This window comes from Prionailurus viverrinus, chromosome D1, assembly GCF_022837055.1.
Source record: "Prionailurus viverrinus isolate Anna chromosome D1, UM_Priviv_1.0, whole genome shotgun sequence".
In the NCBI taxonomy this organism is placed as follows: domain Eukaryota; kingdom Metazoa; phylum Chordata; class Mammalia; order Carnivora; family Felidae; genus Prionailurus; species Prionailurus viverrinus.
The window spans coordinates 7,178,908-7,199,926 of NC_062570.1; the positions used below are offsets into that span (position 1 = coordinate 7,178,908).

Consider the following 21,019-nt stretch of genomic DNA (forward strand, 5'->3'; position numbering starts at 1 on the left):
AAATATTAACTTGCTTTTAGAACCTCATCATATAGGGGTATTTCCACCCCAGGCACAACTCCTCACTGGTCCAGCCTGAGTCAGGCACCCATCTCCGAAACAGTCAACTGTGCTCACACTCTTAGTGTCTTGTAAGAACATCGATTCTTCCACAATAAGCATGTATGTGGGGATGGTGGTGATGACGAGTGTCTGTGTGTGTGAGAGAGAATGAAGTTCCCAGAGGAAAGGAAAAAAAGTGACTGCTGGTGAGATAATCATATAGGTCTCCGTTGCATACCTCCAAAACATTTCTAGAACTTCTTCCAAGTTTACTCCAGACTGGAATGACAGGAAAACTTGGAAAGAGTGGTCGGGGAAAAAGCATGAGCTCAGAGGGAAAATTAGTACCAGCATTCATTTTATTAAAACAGAATATTTCCGGGGTGACTGGGTGGCTCAGTCGGTTAAGTATCAGTTCAGGTCTTGATTTCAGCTCAGTTCTTGATCTCATGGTTTGGTTAGAGAGATCAGAAATTGAGCCCCTTGTAGGCTCTACCCTTCACCCCATCAAAATAAATACACTTTAAAAAAACCACAACACAATATGTCATGAAAATTTAAGTAGAAATTAAAGGTTTTTTTCTTTACCTTTTAACAGAAAATAACATTAAATATTCTCCTGGATAGTAAATCTTTAAAACAATTATCTTTAATTCTTTATCTATATACCGATATATAATTCTAAATGCACAAATATAATCATAGTTGTACATACACACGTATATTTCTACACATTCTTTTGTGGAGGTGATCTTGGCTACCCTTTCTCTCTCCCTTCCCTTGTTAAATATACCTCCCAACCCCTACCTGGCCACAAAGCAAATGACACATTAGCCTCTTCTGTATCCTCTCATATGTACACATGCATATGCAGGTTTTTTATTAATACTTGTTAGAAAATGAGATTTTGCTTTTCTCACTCAATAGTACTAATACAAATTCTCCTAAGTCAACTGATACGGTTCTATTTTATTCTTTTTAATGGCTTCATAATATCACATAGGTGGATGTTGCATCACATTTTCAGTCATTTCTTTTTTTCTAATTTTTTCTTAATGTTTACTTTTAACACAGAGGGGGAGAGAGATGGAGTCAGAGACAGGGACAGAGACAGAGACAGAGACAGGCGTGAGCCAGGGAGGGGCAGAGAGAGAGAGGGAGACACAGAATCTGAAGCAGGCTCCAGACTCCGAGCTGTCACCACAGCCCCGGACACGGGGCTCAAACTAACAGTGAGATCATGACCTGAGCCGAAGTTGGAAGCTTAACCAACTGAGCCACCCAGGCGCCTCCCCCTTTTTTTAATGTTTATTTTTGAGAGAGAGGGAAAGTGTATGCGTGGGTGGGGGAGGGGCCGAGACAGAGGAGGACGGAGGATCAGAAGCAGGTCTCTGTGCTGACAGCACAGAGCCCAATGCAGGGTTCCAACCCACGAACCGCGAGATGGTGACCCGAGCGAGTCAGACACTGAACCGACTGAGCCGCCCAGGTGCCCCTCGGTCATTTCTTACTGAGTGTGCCGTTGCCAGTTTTGCCACAACGAACATCGTAGCAATAAAAATGCTTACGTGTAAGTCCGTCCATACTAGTGCTGCTGTGTCTATTGCAGTGACTTCCCCGGAGTGAATGCAGTGAGTCTGTGTGTTGGTTCCCTCCTGATGTGGCATCTTCCTATTCATAACAGACAGCTGCTCCCATGGCAGTCCAATGCTGTGACATGGTTTGAGATATTGGTGCTGGAATTTCCACTGAATATCTGTTTTGTCTTCCCTATCAGTGTGTTTGTGAGCAAACTGCAGACGCTTTGCAAGGAGGCCCTTTTTCTCTGAGCCAATCTCAAGAGGATTATGTTGTCTACAACTAAAAATCCTGGCTGAACCAATGTACTGTGGTAAATTTTAATAAGACACCGCACGTATTCAAGATGACAACACTCTGCTGTCCTTGGCAGAGAAACAGCCTTTCAGTTGCTTTTCTAGAAAAGACACAAGATGAGTACAAATCTATTAATTTGTTAATGTTGCGTGTCTTATATTTCAACTGGAAAGAAATGTTCGGTTTTCACCAATGCTACTGGGCACTGGATAACCCAACTCCATGGAGCTCCCTCTTCCTCTCAGACAGAGATGCCAGACTTTCTTCATTCCTCCCCTGGTCTGCAACCAGATAGACCGATCTCCCTGTGTTGGTTGATTGCTTTTGCAGGCGAATGAAAAACAGAAGTCAATGTGTTTTTAAAACTCCATATAAGGCTGATCTCATTCAACAACCAGAGAGATTTGTTTGAATGCATCTGGCACCCCCATCTACCCCTGCCACCTTTTTAGAATTTTTCCTGAAACTTTCACACTTAAAAAATAATCATTTGAGGCTGGGAATAAAAAAAAAACAAAAAACAAGTCAAACGGTGCATCTGTTTAAATCATTTATTTCAACACAGGCATTGTTTTAAATTTGCACCTTGTCTCGTGAACACTTTTCATGTCTAGAGAAAACGACTGAGAACAGGTACATAAAAGGATTCTTTGACATTTTAACATTTTAATAAAAGTGCTTAAGGCTTGCCTGCTTCAGAAACACAGGTGTGCCAATCGCAGAGAGCCCCTACGTGGTAATACATTCACAAACTTGCTTGGAAAGTAACATATTTACATATTTACCCCGTACATTTCAACGGGATATTCTAAAGCATTATCACTACCGTTAACAATAAACTTAGCAATAAGTCCACTTCAACCTTCTAGCATTCCACAGAGAATAGTGCTCTTATGGAGGTGCGAGTTTCTCAATTTTAGTACAGGCACCCATTTACCTTCTATGCAAAGTTGCTTTTATTCACTTTCTATCAGTCAAAACCTTGTTAGTAGCAGTTGGGAGTTTGATAAGCATCATTGTATTTACAACGTAAAGGGGTAAATTATTTAGAAGGAGGTCTCTAAAAACGGAAACAACCTCACGAAGCCCTATTTTAAATAAACTTTACAGGGTACAGTTGAAGTACATTATCTAAACAAGTTAATAATTTAAAGGTACTTCTTAGAACAGATTCCCTCATGATTTACTCCGTTTACGTGAATGTTTATTTTAATAATGATTGTATCCTTGAGAAAACAAGTCAGGGGTATAAAAATGACGATTATAAATTACTATAGCTATACCAAAAATGAATATTAAAAAGCAGCAGTCTGTATGTTAAAATACATAGAAATTGGCTGTACTTCTTTAACGAAGTGTTTTTATAAAAGTATAAAACTACAGAAGGTGCTATTTGTGTGAATTTTCGGATTTCTTGATTCTTGAGCCAGACCAACAGGCAAATAGGGCAATGGTGGTCATCGATTAATTACCTTCAAATTCAAATAGTAGATTCTAGTGCAGAGAAGTAGGACCTCGGGGTAGCTGTTCATCCTCACCTTAACTGACGGTTGCTATAGCCTAAACTCAGCGAAAAATAAGGTAACTTCATTTCACCTTTTGTAACATACATGTGAACTCAGAGTATTTACTGAAATAGAGCTTGCAAGCCGATCATTTTTCAAAAACTGAGAAGCTTAATATTAAAATATTAACTCTGAATATCTTAAAAACTACATGGAAAACTTAAGTCATGGTTTATGAAAATTTCACTTAAATAATCAGATAAATACAAAAAGGGGAAAGGCAGAATTTACAAACATAAAAAAAAAAGGGATAGAATGTTATTTGCTCTTTACCATACAAATTCAAATATTCGGAACAGTTGATTTAAAATGCTACGATTAGTCTCTTTGAGCTTGGTATTGGTGGGAGCCTGGACTTTAAAACAATTTACAGACTCAGGGAATAGCTTTCATGTTAGTTACCACATGTTTACTGGTTTTGAGAGTCCTGGAAATGATGTAAACTAGCTGTGGCATTTTGCTTCCGGGCAAAGCAATGGTTACGAGGATAATAATAATATAGCTCTTTCTTGCATTTCTATCAGTTCCAGATCTCGGTTTGCTTCACCAGCACTACCATTATCCTTAATTTACATGGATGAAACAGACTAGGTGAGAACAATGGAGAATAAAGTTAGGCCAGGAAGCAAATATAAACCAATCAAAATGAAAACCCTCCCATTGACCCTCATAGTATGAAAATCCCGGATGGCATTGCTTTCTGTAGTTCTAGTCAATTATCTTCACTGCCATCTACTGGTGTTGATCCTGTTAGGAGAGAAAGTTCCAGAAGTTCTGCCTGGCAACTAAAGAGTTAGAAATCAAGTTATCAGTATGAGATGTATTTAGCCTAGATAAATTATTGAGAGAATCCTAGCGACAAGCCCTTAGAAGCTCTGCCTTATCATTCCCCATGGGTTTGGTAAATGATCCTGCAAAGAAGACTGAATCCCAGGGCGTCTGATCTGACTCAGCAGCATTTGAGGGGCTTGGCCAGTGCTCCCGCTGGATATTCATGACAAGAACATGCACAGGAAAAAAAAAAAAAGTGTTCTATCCTGCAAATAAAAATACAGAAATGGATTGTCCTGGAGAAATGAGAAAAACCAGCTGAGGAGAAAGCTGCAGTGAGGATAAGCCAGTCTCATGACAGACGTCCACGTACCTGCAGGCCCAGTCATGCTCCCTTCCTAAGCACGGTCTGTGGCCAAGCCACCTTCTGCACCAGCATGTTGCCTAGTCTCAGTCTCATCGACTAGATTAAAATTCAGCCCTTAGGGATGCCTGGGTGGCTCAGTGGGTTAAGCGTCCAACTTCGGCTCAGGCAGTGATCTCATGGTTCCTAAGGTGGAGCCCTGCATCGGGCTCTGGGCTGACAGCTCAGAGCCTGGAGCCTGCTTCAGATTCTTTGTCTCTCTCTCTCTGCCCCTCCCCCGCTTGCACTCTCTCTCTCAAAAATAAACGTTAAAAAAAAATTTTTTTTTAATTCAGTCCTTAACAAGTCACCCAGACCGTACCAATGTCTTCAAAGGTATTGCCAGGAATACTCGTATTTTTTGGTTTGAAACGGATTCAGCTCCTCTTCTGTAACCTCAACAAATACATCAAACATCTGCTCCCTGGCTTCACTATGGATATAACACCATGCCCTTGTGAAAATTTCCTTATCTTTGTTTGAAAGAAAAAAAAAAAAAACCCTAATCCTTCTAAATGCTGATGAGTCAAACAGGATGATAATATTTACTCCATTGTCATCATCCCTACATTTTTTTTAATGTCCTGAATATAGGGCATGGATTGGAAGAGGCCATACAGAATTTTCTGGTTGTTCTGGGTAATTAACAAGTTTTATGTACGCCTGGGACACTAGGGTTGTAAATGACAGTGAAAGGTGTAAAAAAAAGTTAGGGAGAGAGTAAAGCAGAAAGCCAAAATTGGATAGTGAATTAGAGATGAAGTGGAGGGAGGGGAGAAAGGCTAAGAATATATATATATATGTAGAAAACGGCAGAGAACCCCCCCAAAACAAGAATTCATTTGTTCTAGAATTTAGGAAGCATATAATGCTTATATATGTTTATATATTATAGAGTGGGGGGATAAAAAGAGAATCTGGGTAGTTTCAGAGCAGGTGCTGCCCACACTAGATCTTTTTTTTATATGTGTCCTTCTCAAGGGCATACACATGTACACTTGATTTCCATTACAAACTTTTGGTGGAAAGGTTATATGCATGTTACTGAAGAAGCCTCACAGTTCTGACTCTTTGTCATTTTCATCCAGATAGTATTCGTCATCCGTGGTTGTGTCTGTGTCACAATCTGAGTCTACTGGAGTCTTTTCATAGATACAAAGTGGTGTGCCTGGAGATAAGGCATCTTCCGGCATCTGGCCGCTCGGAGAATCTGAGCTTGGTAGCTCTGTTGGCTGAGGATGGTTAATTACATCATCTTTCAGGAAGCCGGGGTTCTTAAGAAAACTTGGTTTCCATAATCTTCCTTGTGTGAGTGACCTCTTTACATTCTCCAAGAAAGCCAACTGTTGTTCTTTCCCAAAAATTCCATAGTCAATAGGTCTAGATATAGATGTTGCAAACTTGGGCCCCATTTTTGTTCTGCCGCCACCCAAAGTCCGGTTTTCATTTCCATCACAGGAGGAAAGCTCAGAAAAGGATCTGAATCTTCGACTGTATCCGCTGTTGCCAGAGAATTCATCCCTGAGGGTCAGTTCACTCAGGGCATTGTCAATAGAAGTGCTCTCAGAAAAATGGCGCCCCCTGACCTTTGGAGGATGACTTTTGCGTACCAGATCACCGTGCACATTGATGCTTTTTAAACTGTTTGAACGATAGGGGTGCAGTTCAGGTCCCCACTCCAGAGATGAAGCACTTCTTTGTTGTTGCTGATAACTGGCCAATGGAATGCTTACTCTAGATTTCTCTGTAGGCTCCAAAGGAAAAGGAGGGTTTATTCTTCTCTGATGGTCAGAGAAGTCTGCTTCCCCGAGGTTGGGGAATGTGGGTTGGGCCAAAGTTCTTGACTCTCTTTCCAAATTCTGAGCTGCTGTTACATCTTTAGACTTCTCATACTTTGGTGATGATTCTGAGATATTTTTAGACCCATTCTGCTGTAGCTGTGAAATGCTGTTAGACTTCGGATTGCTTAAGTGTGTAGAAGCTTCTCTACTGGGTATTACAGTAACCTGGAGAGAGTTCTCTGACTTTTCCACATCCGTTATATCGCGACTCAACCTGCTTTCATTTCTGGACTCTATGGACTTTGGAGTAGGCTCAGGGGACGGCAGGTTGCACTCGGCCGTGCCAAGAGATAAGCTGCCAAAGCCAGAACTGTTCCCACTTTGGGGGAAGATAGTAGCTACGTGTCTTCTGGGGCTTAAATCTTTAGCTGGGAATTTTCTGCTTGCTTTGGACATGGCTGCCAATCTGTGTTTAACTACGGATCTGTTTTTCCCTTTTTCTGGGTCATCCAAGCTGGTTTTCTGTTCACTGCTTCCTCCAGGAAATGAAGGTTGATCCCATGCCAACTTTAGCATTTCATCTTCAGCCTTGCTGTTCTCTGTCATGCTTATCTCCTGACTCCTTGGAGGTAGCTCTCTGGGTTCAGACTGCAAACTGTCTAAATCTGGTTCACCTGAACAAGTCCCTTCAAAAAGCTGTAGTTTATGCAAAGCTGGAGTAAGAGCAAAGACTTGGCTTTCCAAGTCAGAAAGTGGTTTACTAGTCTCTTTTTGGAAATCTGTTCCAATTTCCCCTCTTACTTGACTAGGCTGCAATCCATTGGAACTACCGTCCGCGATCTCTCTCGGAAGGCCTTCTCCAGTTCCAGGAGCTGTGATGGCTATCCTAGTACCTACACATTCCCCGGAACTTCTTCCATTTTGGGAACTTCCAACATTCTCTTCTGAATGGGCTGGGAGATTAGAAGGACCACTGTTGCCCGATTTACTGGATTGCTGACAGTTTTCAGCTTTCTCTTCTGTACCTTTTTTTTCCTGAAGCATTGATGAAGGAGGCAGAGTTTCGCTTTGCGATCTTTTCCCTCTCTCTTTTCTGCTCTCTGAATCACCTAGGGGTGTTTTAGCGAAGTTATCTGGGGAAACCTCTCCAGTTTTAGATTCTCCTTTATGAAGAGAAACACGTGCCTCAGTAGAATCCACTTCCTGTAATGTTGGTTCTGAGGGCCAAATGCTTGGTAATTGTGAAGCAGTCATATTTTCACTGGTGCGAGAAAGACAGTGGGTCTTCTGAGCAGAGGTGACCAGCATCTTTAGACCTTCAGATGAAGGTGTTCCTGACTGCTCTTGGGTAGAATAATTTAGCTTTTCTTTTTCAAAAGCATTGGGAAAGGTTTCAGTCTCCACTTTAGTTGATTCCGTAAGTGAATCGATATACCGTGTATACTTTTCAAGAATGTTAGAGAATTTTTTGCTGTATTTCCTTGGTAGAGTGTAATATACTGAAACCACCTCAAGACATTTTACATTATCTTCATCGCCAGAAACAGAAAATGTACTAGTGGTCTTAAATTTATGTAACGTTTTCCCACTTTCTTTTCTTGACGCGTCTGAAGAGAAAGGCAGAGGGTCTTCATTTGAAAGGGAAAATAGGCCTGTCCCGGAGACAGCAATTTTACCATCCTTTTCAGTGCATTCTGGAAAGTATTCCTTTTGGTGGTGTCTTTTTGGCAAAGACAAATCGCTAACAGGCGAATTATTTTCCAGAGGGCTAATGATCGCCTCCCAAGGTTTTAGTGTTACAGCAGAAGCATCTGTGTTTGAGACCAAACATTCTTCTCTTTTGTCTCTCCCATCTGAGGCATCTGGTACCCCTGACGGACACGACACGGCCCTCTTGATGAGGAACGGAAGTGGTCCTTTTCTAACAGAAGCAAACCCACTGTTTTTCAGGCTTGTCGCCTTCTCTGTGGCTTCAGGTGCTACTGGGACCGAGTCTGACACTGCTTTGGAACATTTGCTTTCTGACTCAGAAGAACTGGGACCGAATTTGTTCAATGTATACTTCCCTGCTGGGTGTTCCACATTATTTTTGACTTGGAATGGAAGTGGTTCATTCCTACATGGAGAAGCCATTATCTTACTTTCCGACTTCCTGTTATTGATGAGAAATCTGGCTGATTTTGTTGGTGAGGTGCAGGAAGTCGTGTGAACTTCAGGAGGCTTGGAATTGCTTTGATTCATCTCCACGGAGCTACTGTTATCGCTGGTGGGTGCCGTTCTCCTTTCCGTTTTGCTTAACTTCTCCAGAGAGGCTATGCGTCGCCTTACTCTTCCTTTTCCTTTCCCATCCTTGAAAGGAGAGTGAGAACGCCATTTGGCAACATCAACTTCCTCATTGTGTACAAGTACACACTCATCGTTACGCTTGGGGTTTTCTGAGGGGCTTAGGGCAAACTGATCACTTTGGTCCTTGCTATCATTGTCCTTTTGTGCTCTTTCTCCCGGAGATGGATCCTTGCCCGAAGGACTTTTCCTGGAGAACACTGTTGTTGAAGGAATCGCCGGAGTGTCAAGGAAAGACTTATTCGATGGTGAGGAGCCAGGCAGTATACCTGATGACAGATCTGAAGAATCGCGTGGGATCTTACGACGAGCAGCTGGTTTGCTACAGTTGGTGGAAGGACTTGTGGTACCTTGTTCTTCCTTGGTATCTGAAATAGCAGGCTTTTCTGCAGACTGTGCCTTTTGACCACCAGCAGGTTCAGAGCTCCAGTGGTTATTTTTAATAATGCCTGAAATGGCTTCAGTACTTGCTCTTACTTCCTGGTGACAACCTTGACCTGGGCTGGGCCAAGACGCTGTTGTGCGTTCCTGAATGAAAGCAAGGGAAGTCGCTGAGCCAAGTTTTCTGTCCCCCGTGTGATTCTTATCTTTTTTAAGTTCACTGGAACGCTCTCTGTGTGATATATGAATTTTGGGGCTCTCTTTCCTGGAAATGACTCCAGGTGGCCTCTTTGAACTTACTGTGGTAGATGCATTAAAAGCAAACCCTTTGCCCTTGGCTGAGTCCTGGGAGAGGGGATTTTGAACGTCAGAGGCATGGTTAGAGGTTACTGTCTGTGAGACCAGTTGGGGGACTTCACTTGTCATGTGTGTCCGGTCCATCTTGTGTAGTTGTTTGTCTTCTTCCCGAAGAGATTCCTTCAAGACTTTCTCCTTAGTCACTTGTGTGACCAAGATACTGGGTGGGCTTTCGGTAAGAGGTGGAGAATCGACCGAATCGCTCTTGGTCACAGTGACTTCCGTATAGCTTTTTATTGGCAGAGAGGCGGGCTTAATTTTGTGCACACCAACTGTGGGATTCTGAAAGCTGGGCCTCTGAGGGTTCCCTCTGTCATCGGGAATCGGGGGGAAGGAGGTGTTGAATGAGGATGCTAGAGTCGTCTGAGTATTTCCAAACGAGTAAGGTTCTTTGTCCAGGTGTACTTCTGTAGGAGGACCGCCCTGTTGGCATACTGACCTTCCAGATGTGCTGTGATAGCTGGGACCAGTCCCAGGGCAAACGTTTGGCATGCTGAAATGAGTCGTCTGGCTCTCATTGCCTCGCGACACCTCCGTGCTCTCCAGCGTGGTTGTCTGAGCGTCAAACTGCCAGAGATGTGGCTCTCCATGGTCTCTGAAAATATTTGTTTTGTAACCAGGAGAAAAAGATCCCCAGTGTTGAGAATGAATGCTATGGCTGTGACCAGCTGATACTTCCATGGATATCATTTCGGAGTCTCTGTGAGAAGTGAATGGATGCCTACTTTGAGGGAAGTCAGACCAGAAAGGATGTTCTTCGTGTTGGCCCCAAAGAGGACTTTGTTTAAATCTCTGTTCCCTGTTTCGTCCAAAGGTACCGCTAGAGAAAGATCTAGCAAATGGGTGTTCTTGATGGTAGAATGGCATATTTTCTGAGTTCTCAAATGGGTCAGGACTCATTGCATTATCCATGCAGGCGTCTAAATGAACACCTTGGTAAACACTCTGTGAACGGTAAAATTCGTACCTCCTATTCTCCTGAAAACACCTGGGATACACATACTGGTCAGCAGAGTCAATCTCCATCGGTGAAGGTGCCCCCAGGAATTCTTCCTGGCTCTGCCTACCTCCGGAAGAATCTGATCTATTCCATATAATGGATGATAAAGGAGTTCTCTTTGGGCTCTGCTGGTGTCTTGGTGGTATAAACCCACTCTTGTTCTGAGTTATTGTTGGAAAATGTAAGCTTCTTGTTGTGAAATATATCGTAGCCGGTGAAGTTGATGGCTGCCTGCTGTCAAAACACAGAGAAGTACTACCGAAACTATTCTTTTGCACGTAATCTTCTTTTGAGAGTCTGGGCTCCCTTGTCCTGTACATATCATAAATTGTTTTTGTTCTAGGAGAAAAGGTTTTAAAACCTTCCCTAGGGGTTCCTGGTCTTAGGATGTCATAGATAGACATATTAGAAGCTCCATTATGGTGGTTTTGGTACCTTCCTGTGATATTTCCGTGCGTGTTCCCCCTGGAGTAAAAATGACTGCACTGTGCTCTTGATCCATAGTTGAGAGGTGCTGTGGTATTCCCTGAGCTTGGACATTGTTCCTGAGCCAGTTTATTATCCAAGTCGTCTAAAACTGAAAGGAGAATATGAGTCAGGTTTTTTTTTTTTTTGTATGAGATTTTACAGTCTAATAATAATGAGTTTTTGAGGTCCTTCTTCAAGAAATAAAATCATTTATTATTTTTAAAAAATGTTTTTAATGTTTATTTTTGAGAGACAGAGAGAGCATGAGTAGGGGAGAGGCAGAGAGAGGAAGACACCGAATCTGAAGCAGGCTCCAGGCCATGAGCTGTCAGCACAGAGCCCGACGCGGGGCTCGAACCCACGAACCATGAGATCATGACCCAAGCCAAAATTGGACGCTCACCCGACTGAGCCACCCAGGCGACTCTTTATATAAATGTGGTGACATTAATTTAGATTATGTTTTTAAGAGACTGTGACTTTTACAAGGTTGTAGTAGAAGTTTCTTTTTTCACGCCTTTCCAAATCATACTTTTTCAAAACTAACCTTCCCCGATGCCTTAAGAACATAAAGCTACATTTTTGTTTTCTAACCACAACATTTTAATTGTGGTGTTTTTACTTTTTAGCTCATCTTTTGTGTCACTAGGGTAGCTAAGATATTTCCCACCATGCTTACCTCAGAGGATTGCAATAAAAATGAGAGTCTATAAATAACGCGTGATTTCTTAGTTGTACTGTTAAGCAAATGGCACTACTACTGAAAGCTTAAGCAGGTAATTTATAAACACACTTTATAAAATTTATAGGAGCACCCGGGTGGCTCAGTCGGTTAAGCGTCCGACTTTGGCTGGAGTCATGATCTCACAGTTCGTGAATTCCAGCCCCGCGTCGGGCACTGTGCTGACAGCTCAGAGCCTGGACCCTGCTTCCAATTCTGTGTCTCCCTTCTCTCTGCCCCTCCCCCCACTCATGCTCTAGCTCTCTAAATAAATAAATAAATACATAAACAAATAAAAATTTAAAAAATTTATAAACATTCTTATTTGGATGGATTTGAGCAACATATAAAATTTAGAGTTCTATACAATATTGTTAAATGATATGCTCATGGTGGATTGGTTTTTTCCTGGAAAAATTAAGACCCATTATCACCCCTATAATATTGTACTTTCTATGTGTCAGGCCCAGTTCTAAACACTTAATTTATTAACTCATTAAATCCTCACATAACCTTATAAGATTGGTACTATTACTGTGCTTGTCTTATAAATGAGGAAACTGAGGCATGAACAGATTCAGTTGTTGGGGACACACAGCCAGGAAGTGGATCCAGGCAGTCAGTCTCCTGGTTCTGCACAATGCAGCGCCTGTGCCATAAAAGCTCGCTTTTCATTCTTTCTTTTAGTGAACTATAAAGATGATTTCACTATAAGCTCATAATGTTACAAGGATTTGAAGTCGCTGCTGTTAAGCAATGTTTGCTCCTGTTTCTCTCAATGGCAAGGTCAGAGGGCGGTGTCCATGTCAGAGTTCAGTGACCTCTTCATAATACAGAGGACCTAGGGCAATCTGAGCCCCAGAGATCATGCTTACAAGGACCACAGGCTCTGTGTCTTTGAATTGTGTTTATTTAATCATATTTGACCTCTTTTCCTCAATAAAAACCTCTCAGAATTTAAATAGAACCATAATCTTTTAAGGTCTCAAGATTCCCTAAGGGCCATCCTATAGTGGATATACTTTACCACATTCATGTTCCAATAAATACAAACACATAGATTATGTGTTTATTGAAGAAATGTTCATTAATGAGAATCAAAAGTTGTCTGAGAAATAAGTTATGGGATTATTTAAGCTGCTGGAGAAGTCACACCTTTCTTCCTCTGTTACATAAAATGATACATTCTCTCCTTGGTTATTTAAAATTATTTGTCATTAAAAAATTTGATTTGGGGGCACCTGGGTGGCTCAGTCGGTTAAGCATCTGACTTCGGCTCAGGTCATGATCTCACGGCTCCTGAGTTCAATCCCCCCATTAGGCTCTGTGCTGACAGCTCAGAGACTGGAGCCTGCTTTGGATTCTGTGTGTGTCTCTCTCTGTCCCTCCCCGCCTCAAGAGTAAATAAATAATCATTTAAAAATTCTGATTTTAACTCTTCAGTGACAGAGTCAGTATTTGTGAACATATGTGGGATGTATCTGCGGACATGTCAACTAGGTTAAGGCAGGTACTGAAGAGAGTTTTGATGTTCTGGATTTTCCCCACCCTATTTTATTTGTAAGCTGGTGCTATTTAAGTATGCACAGCCAGCAGAAGAACCAATCTTGAGCATTAAAGATCTATAACTAAGGAATTCTTCAGGGAATCATCCTGAAATAAAAAAATGAAGAAAGAAAATTATCTCCAGTCTCTGAAATAATTCCATATATCTACACACACAAAAATCAAACAGTGCCAAACCATAAGGTGAGGCAAAAAGGAAACAAAACTATGTAATGAGTAAAAATCCGTCTTTAAAACAAATTGTAATAAAATCTCTCTGATTTCTGTTCTGTTTCCAGCTGTTCGTAGTTTTTTTTCCCTTAAAGTCTTTTGCTGCCTACAAGGGCAACATATATATGGTAATAAGAGAAAATAGAGGAAAGTATAACAAAAGAGGTGAAATCACCTGGAATCCTCCCCAGATATAACACCTCTTAACATCCCCAGAGAAAGCTTCTAAATTGTTCAAAGCCACTTATAATCCCAAGTAATGCTGTTTTATTCATTACTCTTGAGGTAAAAAAAAAAAAAAAAAAATCTGTGTTTCCTCTTTATTTTCAGAGAAGACAAATCATTTTTTTTTCATTTTGTAAACAGTAGCTCTCCTGTACTAGCAAAAGCTGTGTTTTGGAACAGAGATTTTCCTCTGGGCTTCTTTTCTCTGAAGCAAGTTCTCTGCCAGGAGCCATCTTACTGAAAGGCTGACCCCCTAGCTGGACATCCCTCACTGACCACCCCACCTGTCCCAACTACAGTGCCCTTGCCTTTGCAAATCAGATTTAGTTCCTCGGGGTGAAGCTGGTGAATGCCTAGCCTTATTTTTGATACTGAATAACTTATGCAAAGAGAAGCCATGCTTGGGGCACCTGGGTGGTTCAGTCTGTGAAGCCTCTGACCTTGGCTCAGGTCATGGTCTCATGGTTCATGAGTTCAAGCCCCGCATTGGGCTCTCAGAGACTGGAGCCTGCTTCAGATTCTATGTCTCCCTCTCTCTCTGCCCCTCCCCTGCTCACGCTCTCTCCGTCTCTCTCTCTTTCTCAAAAATAAATAATAAACATTAAAAACATTTTTAAAAAAGGAGCTATGCTTATATAATAATAACATTCACGTGCACGTAGTGACTTTTAGAATCTGTTTCAGTCTTTATTGTCATCTGTTGTACAAGACTAATTGTTCAACAACAGTTAGATTTCATCACTGTGCCTTTAGGTACTGATTGGGAACAATAAAAGTCTGTTAGGAACAGCACTTTATAGACATATTTCCTAAAAAGGCATTTCCTTTTACCTGAGGTTAATATTAAACATTACTCTCGGGGCGCCTGGGTGGCTCAGTCGGTTAAGCGTCCGACTTCAGCCAGGTCACGATCTCGCGGTCCGTGAGTTCAAGCCCCGCGTCAGGCTCTGGGCTGATGGCTCGGAGCCTGGAGCCTGTTTCCGATTCTGTGTCTCCCTCTCTCTCTGCCCCTCCCCCGTTCATGCTCTGTCTCTCTCTGTCCCAAAAATAAATAAACGTTGAAAAAAAAAAATTAAAAAAAAAAAAAAAAAAAAAAAAACATTACTCTCACTCCACAGATTTATCAGCCTTGGTCTGGGCATATTTGTTTAGATTATATTCAAATATAAGATTCTTTAATATTTGTGTTAATAGCAGATAACAGGTACACCTGGGTGGCTCCGTTGGTTGAGCATCCCACTCTTGATTTTGGCTCAGGTCATGATCTCACAGTTTGTGAGACTGAGCCCCACAATGGGCTCTGTCCTGTCAGCACACAGCCTGCTTGGGATTCTCTCTCTCCCTCGCTCTCTCTGCTCCTTCCCTACTCTCACTCTGTCTCTCGAAAATAAATAAACATAAAACAATACAATAAATAGCATAACGGCCTCCTCTTCAGATAAGGTAAATAAAAGGATTTCAAAAATAAAGTACAGGGTATAATATGTTTCGAGCATTTTAATACAAACTATAATCACCATTTGCTTTAGCGCAGGGCGTCCCAAGGTAGTTCAATGCATAGACTTACCTTGGAAAAACTCGTTTTCCAGCAGTGAAGCATCCCAGGGAGGCATACCACTTCCCTCCCTCATGCCTGCTCGCCCGGGGACAAAGACACTGTCAACCGGTTGATTTTCCAGAGGTGAACTGTATATTTTGGCCTGCTAATTTTAAAACAGAAAATGCAAGATTATTTGTGGACCTTCCCTACCAGAACATGCACGTGTCTCCGCAATAATTTCCCAAAACGTAAAGCCTAAGGACCACACATCAATTTTTCTAACACTGCTTTCTCAACGTACAGTGTTTCATTGTTTCTGTCATTTGCAAGTGATCACAAACTTCTCTGTACCTATACTAATGGTTTTTAGTATGAGTCTACAAGCAATTATTGAGCATCTGTCTGCCAAACACTCCTACAAACTTACACAGCACCACACAAATCTTAGGGAGGTTCCTGGAAAACAGTGAAGAAATCGACCTCTCTTGAATTGGGAGTGTGGTCTTCATGGCCCCAGTGGCTGGAATTTTAGATTTACACCGTCCTCAGGTCTGTCAAGAGCTGGCTACCTGAAGCTTTTGTGGACCTTAAGATTTGTGAACTTGCACTTAGATGAAAACAGAAAGTATTTCTATCCATAGCGTTCATGCAGAATGGCAGAACCTCCCGGACAGACATAAGGCACTGATTAACGGTGTTCTCTGAATCAAAAGTGCTACAAAGTATGACCTTATAAATGGTTGGGTTTTTTTTTGAAACACCATTGCTGGTTTTACAGGGTTTAGGAGGATGATGTAGAGCTAATGATGTTTTCCTTTCTTTACAGCAATGGTTTATCTTGATATATTTTAATTTTTTAAATTTTTACTTATTTTTGAGAGAGAGAGGGAGAGAACGAGTGTGGGGTAAGGGCAGAAAGAGAGAGGGACACAGAATCCAAAGCAGGCTCCAGGCTCTGAGCTGTCAGCACAGAGCCCGACGCAGGGCTCGAACTCACCACGAGATCATGACCTGAGCGGAAGTCAGACGCTTAACTGACCGAGCCACCCAGGCCCCCCTATCTTGATTTCTCCAAATCCATCACTACCCTACATTCAAGCTTAATTTGTCTCCCTGACCTTGGGGGGGATTACCCCCTCCCACAGCTTCACCTTCTTTTGCCAAAACACCATTTGCATTTCCTCTGTCACACCATCTCTTCGCTGAGGACTCCGTCTGTAACTCCTTCTGCACCCGTCCCTGAACAAGGCCAGCACTTTCCATTCAGCCACTGTGGTCAGCTCACTCTGCTCCCCAGCCCTTGCTGCTTGGGTGCCTCTTCCCCCCAAGTTTTCTCTTTCCATTTGGTGTTCGCCATTATGTTTCATTTCCCTTGAATGCCCAAAACCAATCTCTAACTTTTCCAAAGCTCCAGCTTTTTTACTTCTCTATCACAGGTCTGTCCAATTCCAAACCCCAGGTTCTCCTGATTTCTATATTCCTCACAATCCAGTATTTTTATTGCTGCTAGTTTCTTCCTCAAGATCTAAGTCATTATGTCTTGTAGGAGCCCTGCCCCAATTTCACTGACTTGTGATTTTCAGTTCTATGTGTAATGGAATATACACAGAGATTTATGAATAACAGAGAAACAATCCTGTGATAACTTAGGATGTAGATCATTGGATATAATTTAACACACTAATATAAAATTCAGAAGTAAACAAATACTAGAGGCAAAACAAAACTACAGTAAGATCCCATTTGGAGGTAATATAACCAGAAACTAATCACTCGTGTGGACTACATGCATCTGATTAAGAGAATGGCTGGCATCAGTGTCTCTCAACCATTTTTAACACCCAAACAAACTCCACATTTCCTCTATCTAGACCAGAATACATTCCTTTTGGCCCCCTGGATCATATGCCTTTTATAATGCAAATTTGTACATAAGTGAAAAATACTTGCACTGAGGGCTCAGGCGAAAATGAACCTCTCAAAGATGGGAGGGATTATCACCCACTAGAGACCCTGAATATAACTTCCTTTGGTCATACGTCTGCCCGAATCCTCTGCGTCAAGACCAGCACTACTCGTCCAACATGTTAAGGATGTTTCCTCTACACAGAGGTACAAGTTATATGACTAAGAGAAAATACAGAGCGTTTGTTTACACTCAATTTGAACTCTGCAAGGGTATTTTTTCCAGTGACAAAATGGCTAAAAAAGTCACTCCTAGGGGCGGCTCAGTTGGTTGAGCTCGACTCTTGATTTTGGCTCAGGTCACGATCCCAGGGTCATGGGATCAAGCCCCACATCAGGCTCTTCGCTGAGCATGGAGCCTGCTTGGGATTCATATGCATTTTCTCTCTCTCCGTCTTTCTCTCTGTCTCTAATGTTAAAAAGAAAAAAGTCATGCTAGGCAACGGTAGGTACCAAACACAGAGAAGACTGAACACTATTACTGCTCTATAGATCCCTTTTATTTGAGCTGTATGTGAGTAGTATCATAATTAGTTTTTATTAGCAGCAGCAGCAGCAGCAGCACCTGAATGGTCTAGGCAATGTGACTAGCATTGTATACAGGTTACCTTATTTCATTATTTTAACCACCCAATGAAGTTGGTACTATTATTACGACCACTTTGAGAAAAAAGAGGTTTCAAGAGGTCAGGTCAATTAATTCAGGTCACACTGGTGGAGGGAAGGATTTCTTCCCAGTCCGTGAGATTCCAGAGCCCAGGCCGAATCACCTGTCTTTACTGTTATATTAGTTTATTAGCACACTCTATCCTAGCTGGAAGCATCTTCTGAGGCTGCTGGGAAGAGGTTTCCTCTTACCTAGAACGGAGGTAGATCCCTCTGGGGCCCAGAGCACACACGGATCCTCAGTCAGGACTCCATCTTGGACTCAGAACCCTCCTCCGAACCATGTTCCGCGCCACGAAGTTGCCATAAGAGATGAAGCCTATTTTCCATTCTAGCCTAGAGGAGGAGGTTCAAAACACCTCCGTGCAGCAAAATCGGGTTGAAATGCTATTCCAACCTTGAATTTCAGCCATTCCTCTCCCCAGCTCTCTTCAAGGGCCCTGTGCTCCAAGTTCACTACACACAGTTCTCTAAAATGTCGTGCCCTTCGTCCTAGACCTCCACGTCTCTGCTCTTATCTCGGCCCTCTCCACTCTTCTCTCAGAAAACAGCAATGCGCCCTTCAGTGTCCAGCTCATCTCTGTTTCTGCGAGCTCTTCTCCCTGGGAAGAATTAGTTACCATCGTGGTTTCACACCCATCGTGGTGCATATTATTATACCCATGATATCCTACTGAAGTGTTGACCTTCTTTCCACTTCTACTTTACCACTAGACCTCTCTCCTTCCTGCCTACTGCACATTTCAGTCCCCGCCCTGATCCAAGAAACCAAGCATTTGAAGACAAATGGGTTAGGACCCTGTAAGTGGACCACCTTCTAAAATAACTAGTATTCTCCTCTGTATCCTGTGCACCCAGCATAGCGTCCATGTGTAAGTGACTCGCTAGTATTTACTGAGCAGAATTCCAACACCTCTCTTCCTGCCATACCTTTTCCCGCTTCTCCAACCCATTTTTTGTACAGTCATTCGATACCACCTATCTTATATTTGAGCAAAATCACCCATTTCTTCCGTTTTCAATATACTTTCAAAACATTCTCTCTCATCAGATCCTTACAACAAATTTGCAAGTGAGGTAGGGATTATCATTCCCATTCTGCAGATGAAACACTGAATCCTGGATAAGTGCCTTACTTAAGTCATATGAATAATAACTGGTGGCACTGGCTACTCACACTCCTGTGATCTGACCCCTAACGCTGTTCTTTATGTTGCTGTTTACTGGTATTTTACTCACGTACACGATCCTTATTTAGCTGATACACCCTGTGGATAAAAACCTTGCTTTAAGCATTCCATGCCCTCCACGTACATGCAGTTAGGGACTGATTTATGGCAGACCAAGGTGGAAAATTACACATATGAGATTTCTAGTAAAGATTACAAAAATTGAGACACCAAATATGTACAGTATTAGGACTCGGAAAAGCACATCTAAGGGAAGAAAGCCTAATGGTCAAACACATGAGTTCCACCCAGTTTAAAACCCTACTTCTGCCTCTTAATAGTGGCATAACTTTGGACAAGTTACTTAACCTTTCTCTACCTTCGCTTCTTTCTTAGTAAAATGAAGAGATAAGAATGACGATAAGAGTAGCAGCACCCCTCCCCCACTCGTTGGGTGGTGCTGACGATTATGAATTAATCGCTGTAAAACACTTTCGAATGGTGGCCAGCACTTACTGAGTCCTCATTGTTAGTCATCGCTATTTTTCTGGGGTTACAGAGGATTTCCTGGCGGATTCCTACCAATGCTTATAGTCTAAAGAACTAGAAAAGTGTTGGGCACCTGGGTGGCTCAGTCGGTTCAGCGACCGACTTCTGCTCAGGTCACGATCTCACGGTTTGTGGGTTCGGGCCCCACGTCGGGCTCTGTGCTGACAGCTCGGAGCATGGAGCCTGCTTCGGGTTCTGGGTCTCCCTCTCTCTCTGCCCCTCCCCCACTCATGCTCTGTCTCTCCCTGTCTCAGAAATAAATGAACATTAAAAAAATTTTTTTAAAAAAAGAACTAGAAAAGTGTTCCAAAGAATTAGACACCAGAGTCCGAAAATGCTGGCTTTTAGGATGCCCGTTACATTCTCAAACACGGTGCATAAAAGAGGCTGAGCAAAATGAGGCCTTTTACTCAACCCAATTCACTCTACTGATATTGTCTGCAATCCTGACATGATGAGACAAACAAACCTGTCACAGAGTAACCTTAGACTATCTGAGAACTTCCTAGGGCGGCCAAACCTGTACAACAGCTGTCGGAGCTGAAGCCTGAGCTCAGTGATATTATCAAACGCCTTGGCAAAGCCAACAGATTAATTTTTCAGAGTGTTCCTGAATGTGTTCTCTGTTTTCTGGCAAAGGCCAAATCCACCAATGCACCTGCAGCTTAAAAGCACTCATTCATTTCTTCTTTCAATTTCTGAGTGCTCAGATTGTGCCAAGCCATGGGGAGGGACAAGAGTGCAGACATGGTCCTGGCCTTGGGGAGCTCACGCTGGCCCTGTGTGCTGAGTACTCGGGCGGTGTGTTGTTGGTGGCGGGGGTGGGGGGTGTGTGGAAACAGAGCTGGCGTGTCACCTAGCATCAGGCCCAGCCAAAATCTGTTCAGAGACGAGAAGTGATCAAGTGGCCAAGGCTATCTGGCTTTGTCTTTTGTCTCAGAAATGGTGACCACTTTGACCCCAGTGTCCTCACCTATAAGGAGATGGCTCTCACTGGGGGAGATCTGCTCCCCAGAGAACACTGGCATGTTTTGGAGATATTTTTGATGCTCACACTTGAGTGGAGGAGAACTATAGGCATTCCCTACCTGTGAGTTTGAACACACGATGGCCCCGCAACAGAGAAGGACGCGGCCCAAGATGTCAGTAATGCTGAGGTTGGGAGAAACTCTGAGCTACAAATCTCTAACCTTCTCTCTAGCTCTAAAAATCCCGTTTTTCTGAGAATCTTGGCTGCTGTTAAGCTGATGAAAATGTTTAAACAGCAGCTCTCTGGGGCGCTGGGTGGCTCAGTCAGTTAAGCATCCGACTCTTGGTTTCGGCTCAGGTCATGATCTTGCAGTTCGTGGGTTTGAACCCTGCATCAGGCTCTGTGGTGGCGTCCCCTGCTCGCTCACGCTCTCTCTCTCTCTCAAAAATAAG

General features: G+C 42.6%; 1 protein-coding gene across 17 annotated transcripts in view; it reads right to left on the reverse strand.

The window, feature by feature from the left end:
- Nucleotides 1–2,454: 2,454 nt before the first annotated feature.
- Nucleotides 2,455–21,019, reverse strand: part of EXPH5 (exophilin 5) — an 81,513-nt gene continuing 62,948 nt past the window's right edge. For 13 of the 17 annotated variants that reach the window (XM_047876767.1, XM_047876765.1, XM_047876771.1 and 10 more), the window contains 2 exons: nucleotides 15,276–15,411; nucleotides 2,455–11,095 (listed from right to left, as the gene is read on the reverse strand). In XM_047876767.1, coding sequence (XP_047732723.1) covers nucleotides 5,712–11,095; nucleotides 15,276–15,411 — 5,520 coding nt within the window. In that variant the 3' untranslated portion in view covers nucleotides 2,455–5,711. Of the gene's footprint in view, nucleotides 11,096–15,275; nucleotides 15,412–18,071; nucleotides 18,482–21,019 lie in introns of all 17 variants that reach the window. The other 4 variants (XM_047876766.1, XM_047876782.1, XM_047876783.1 and 1 more) reach the window with 2 other exon arrangements.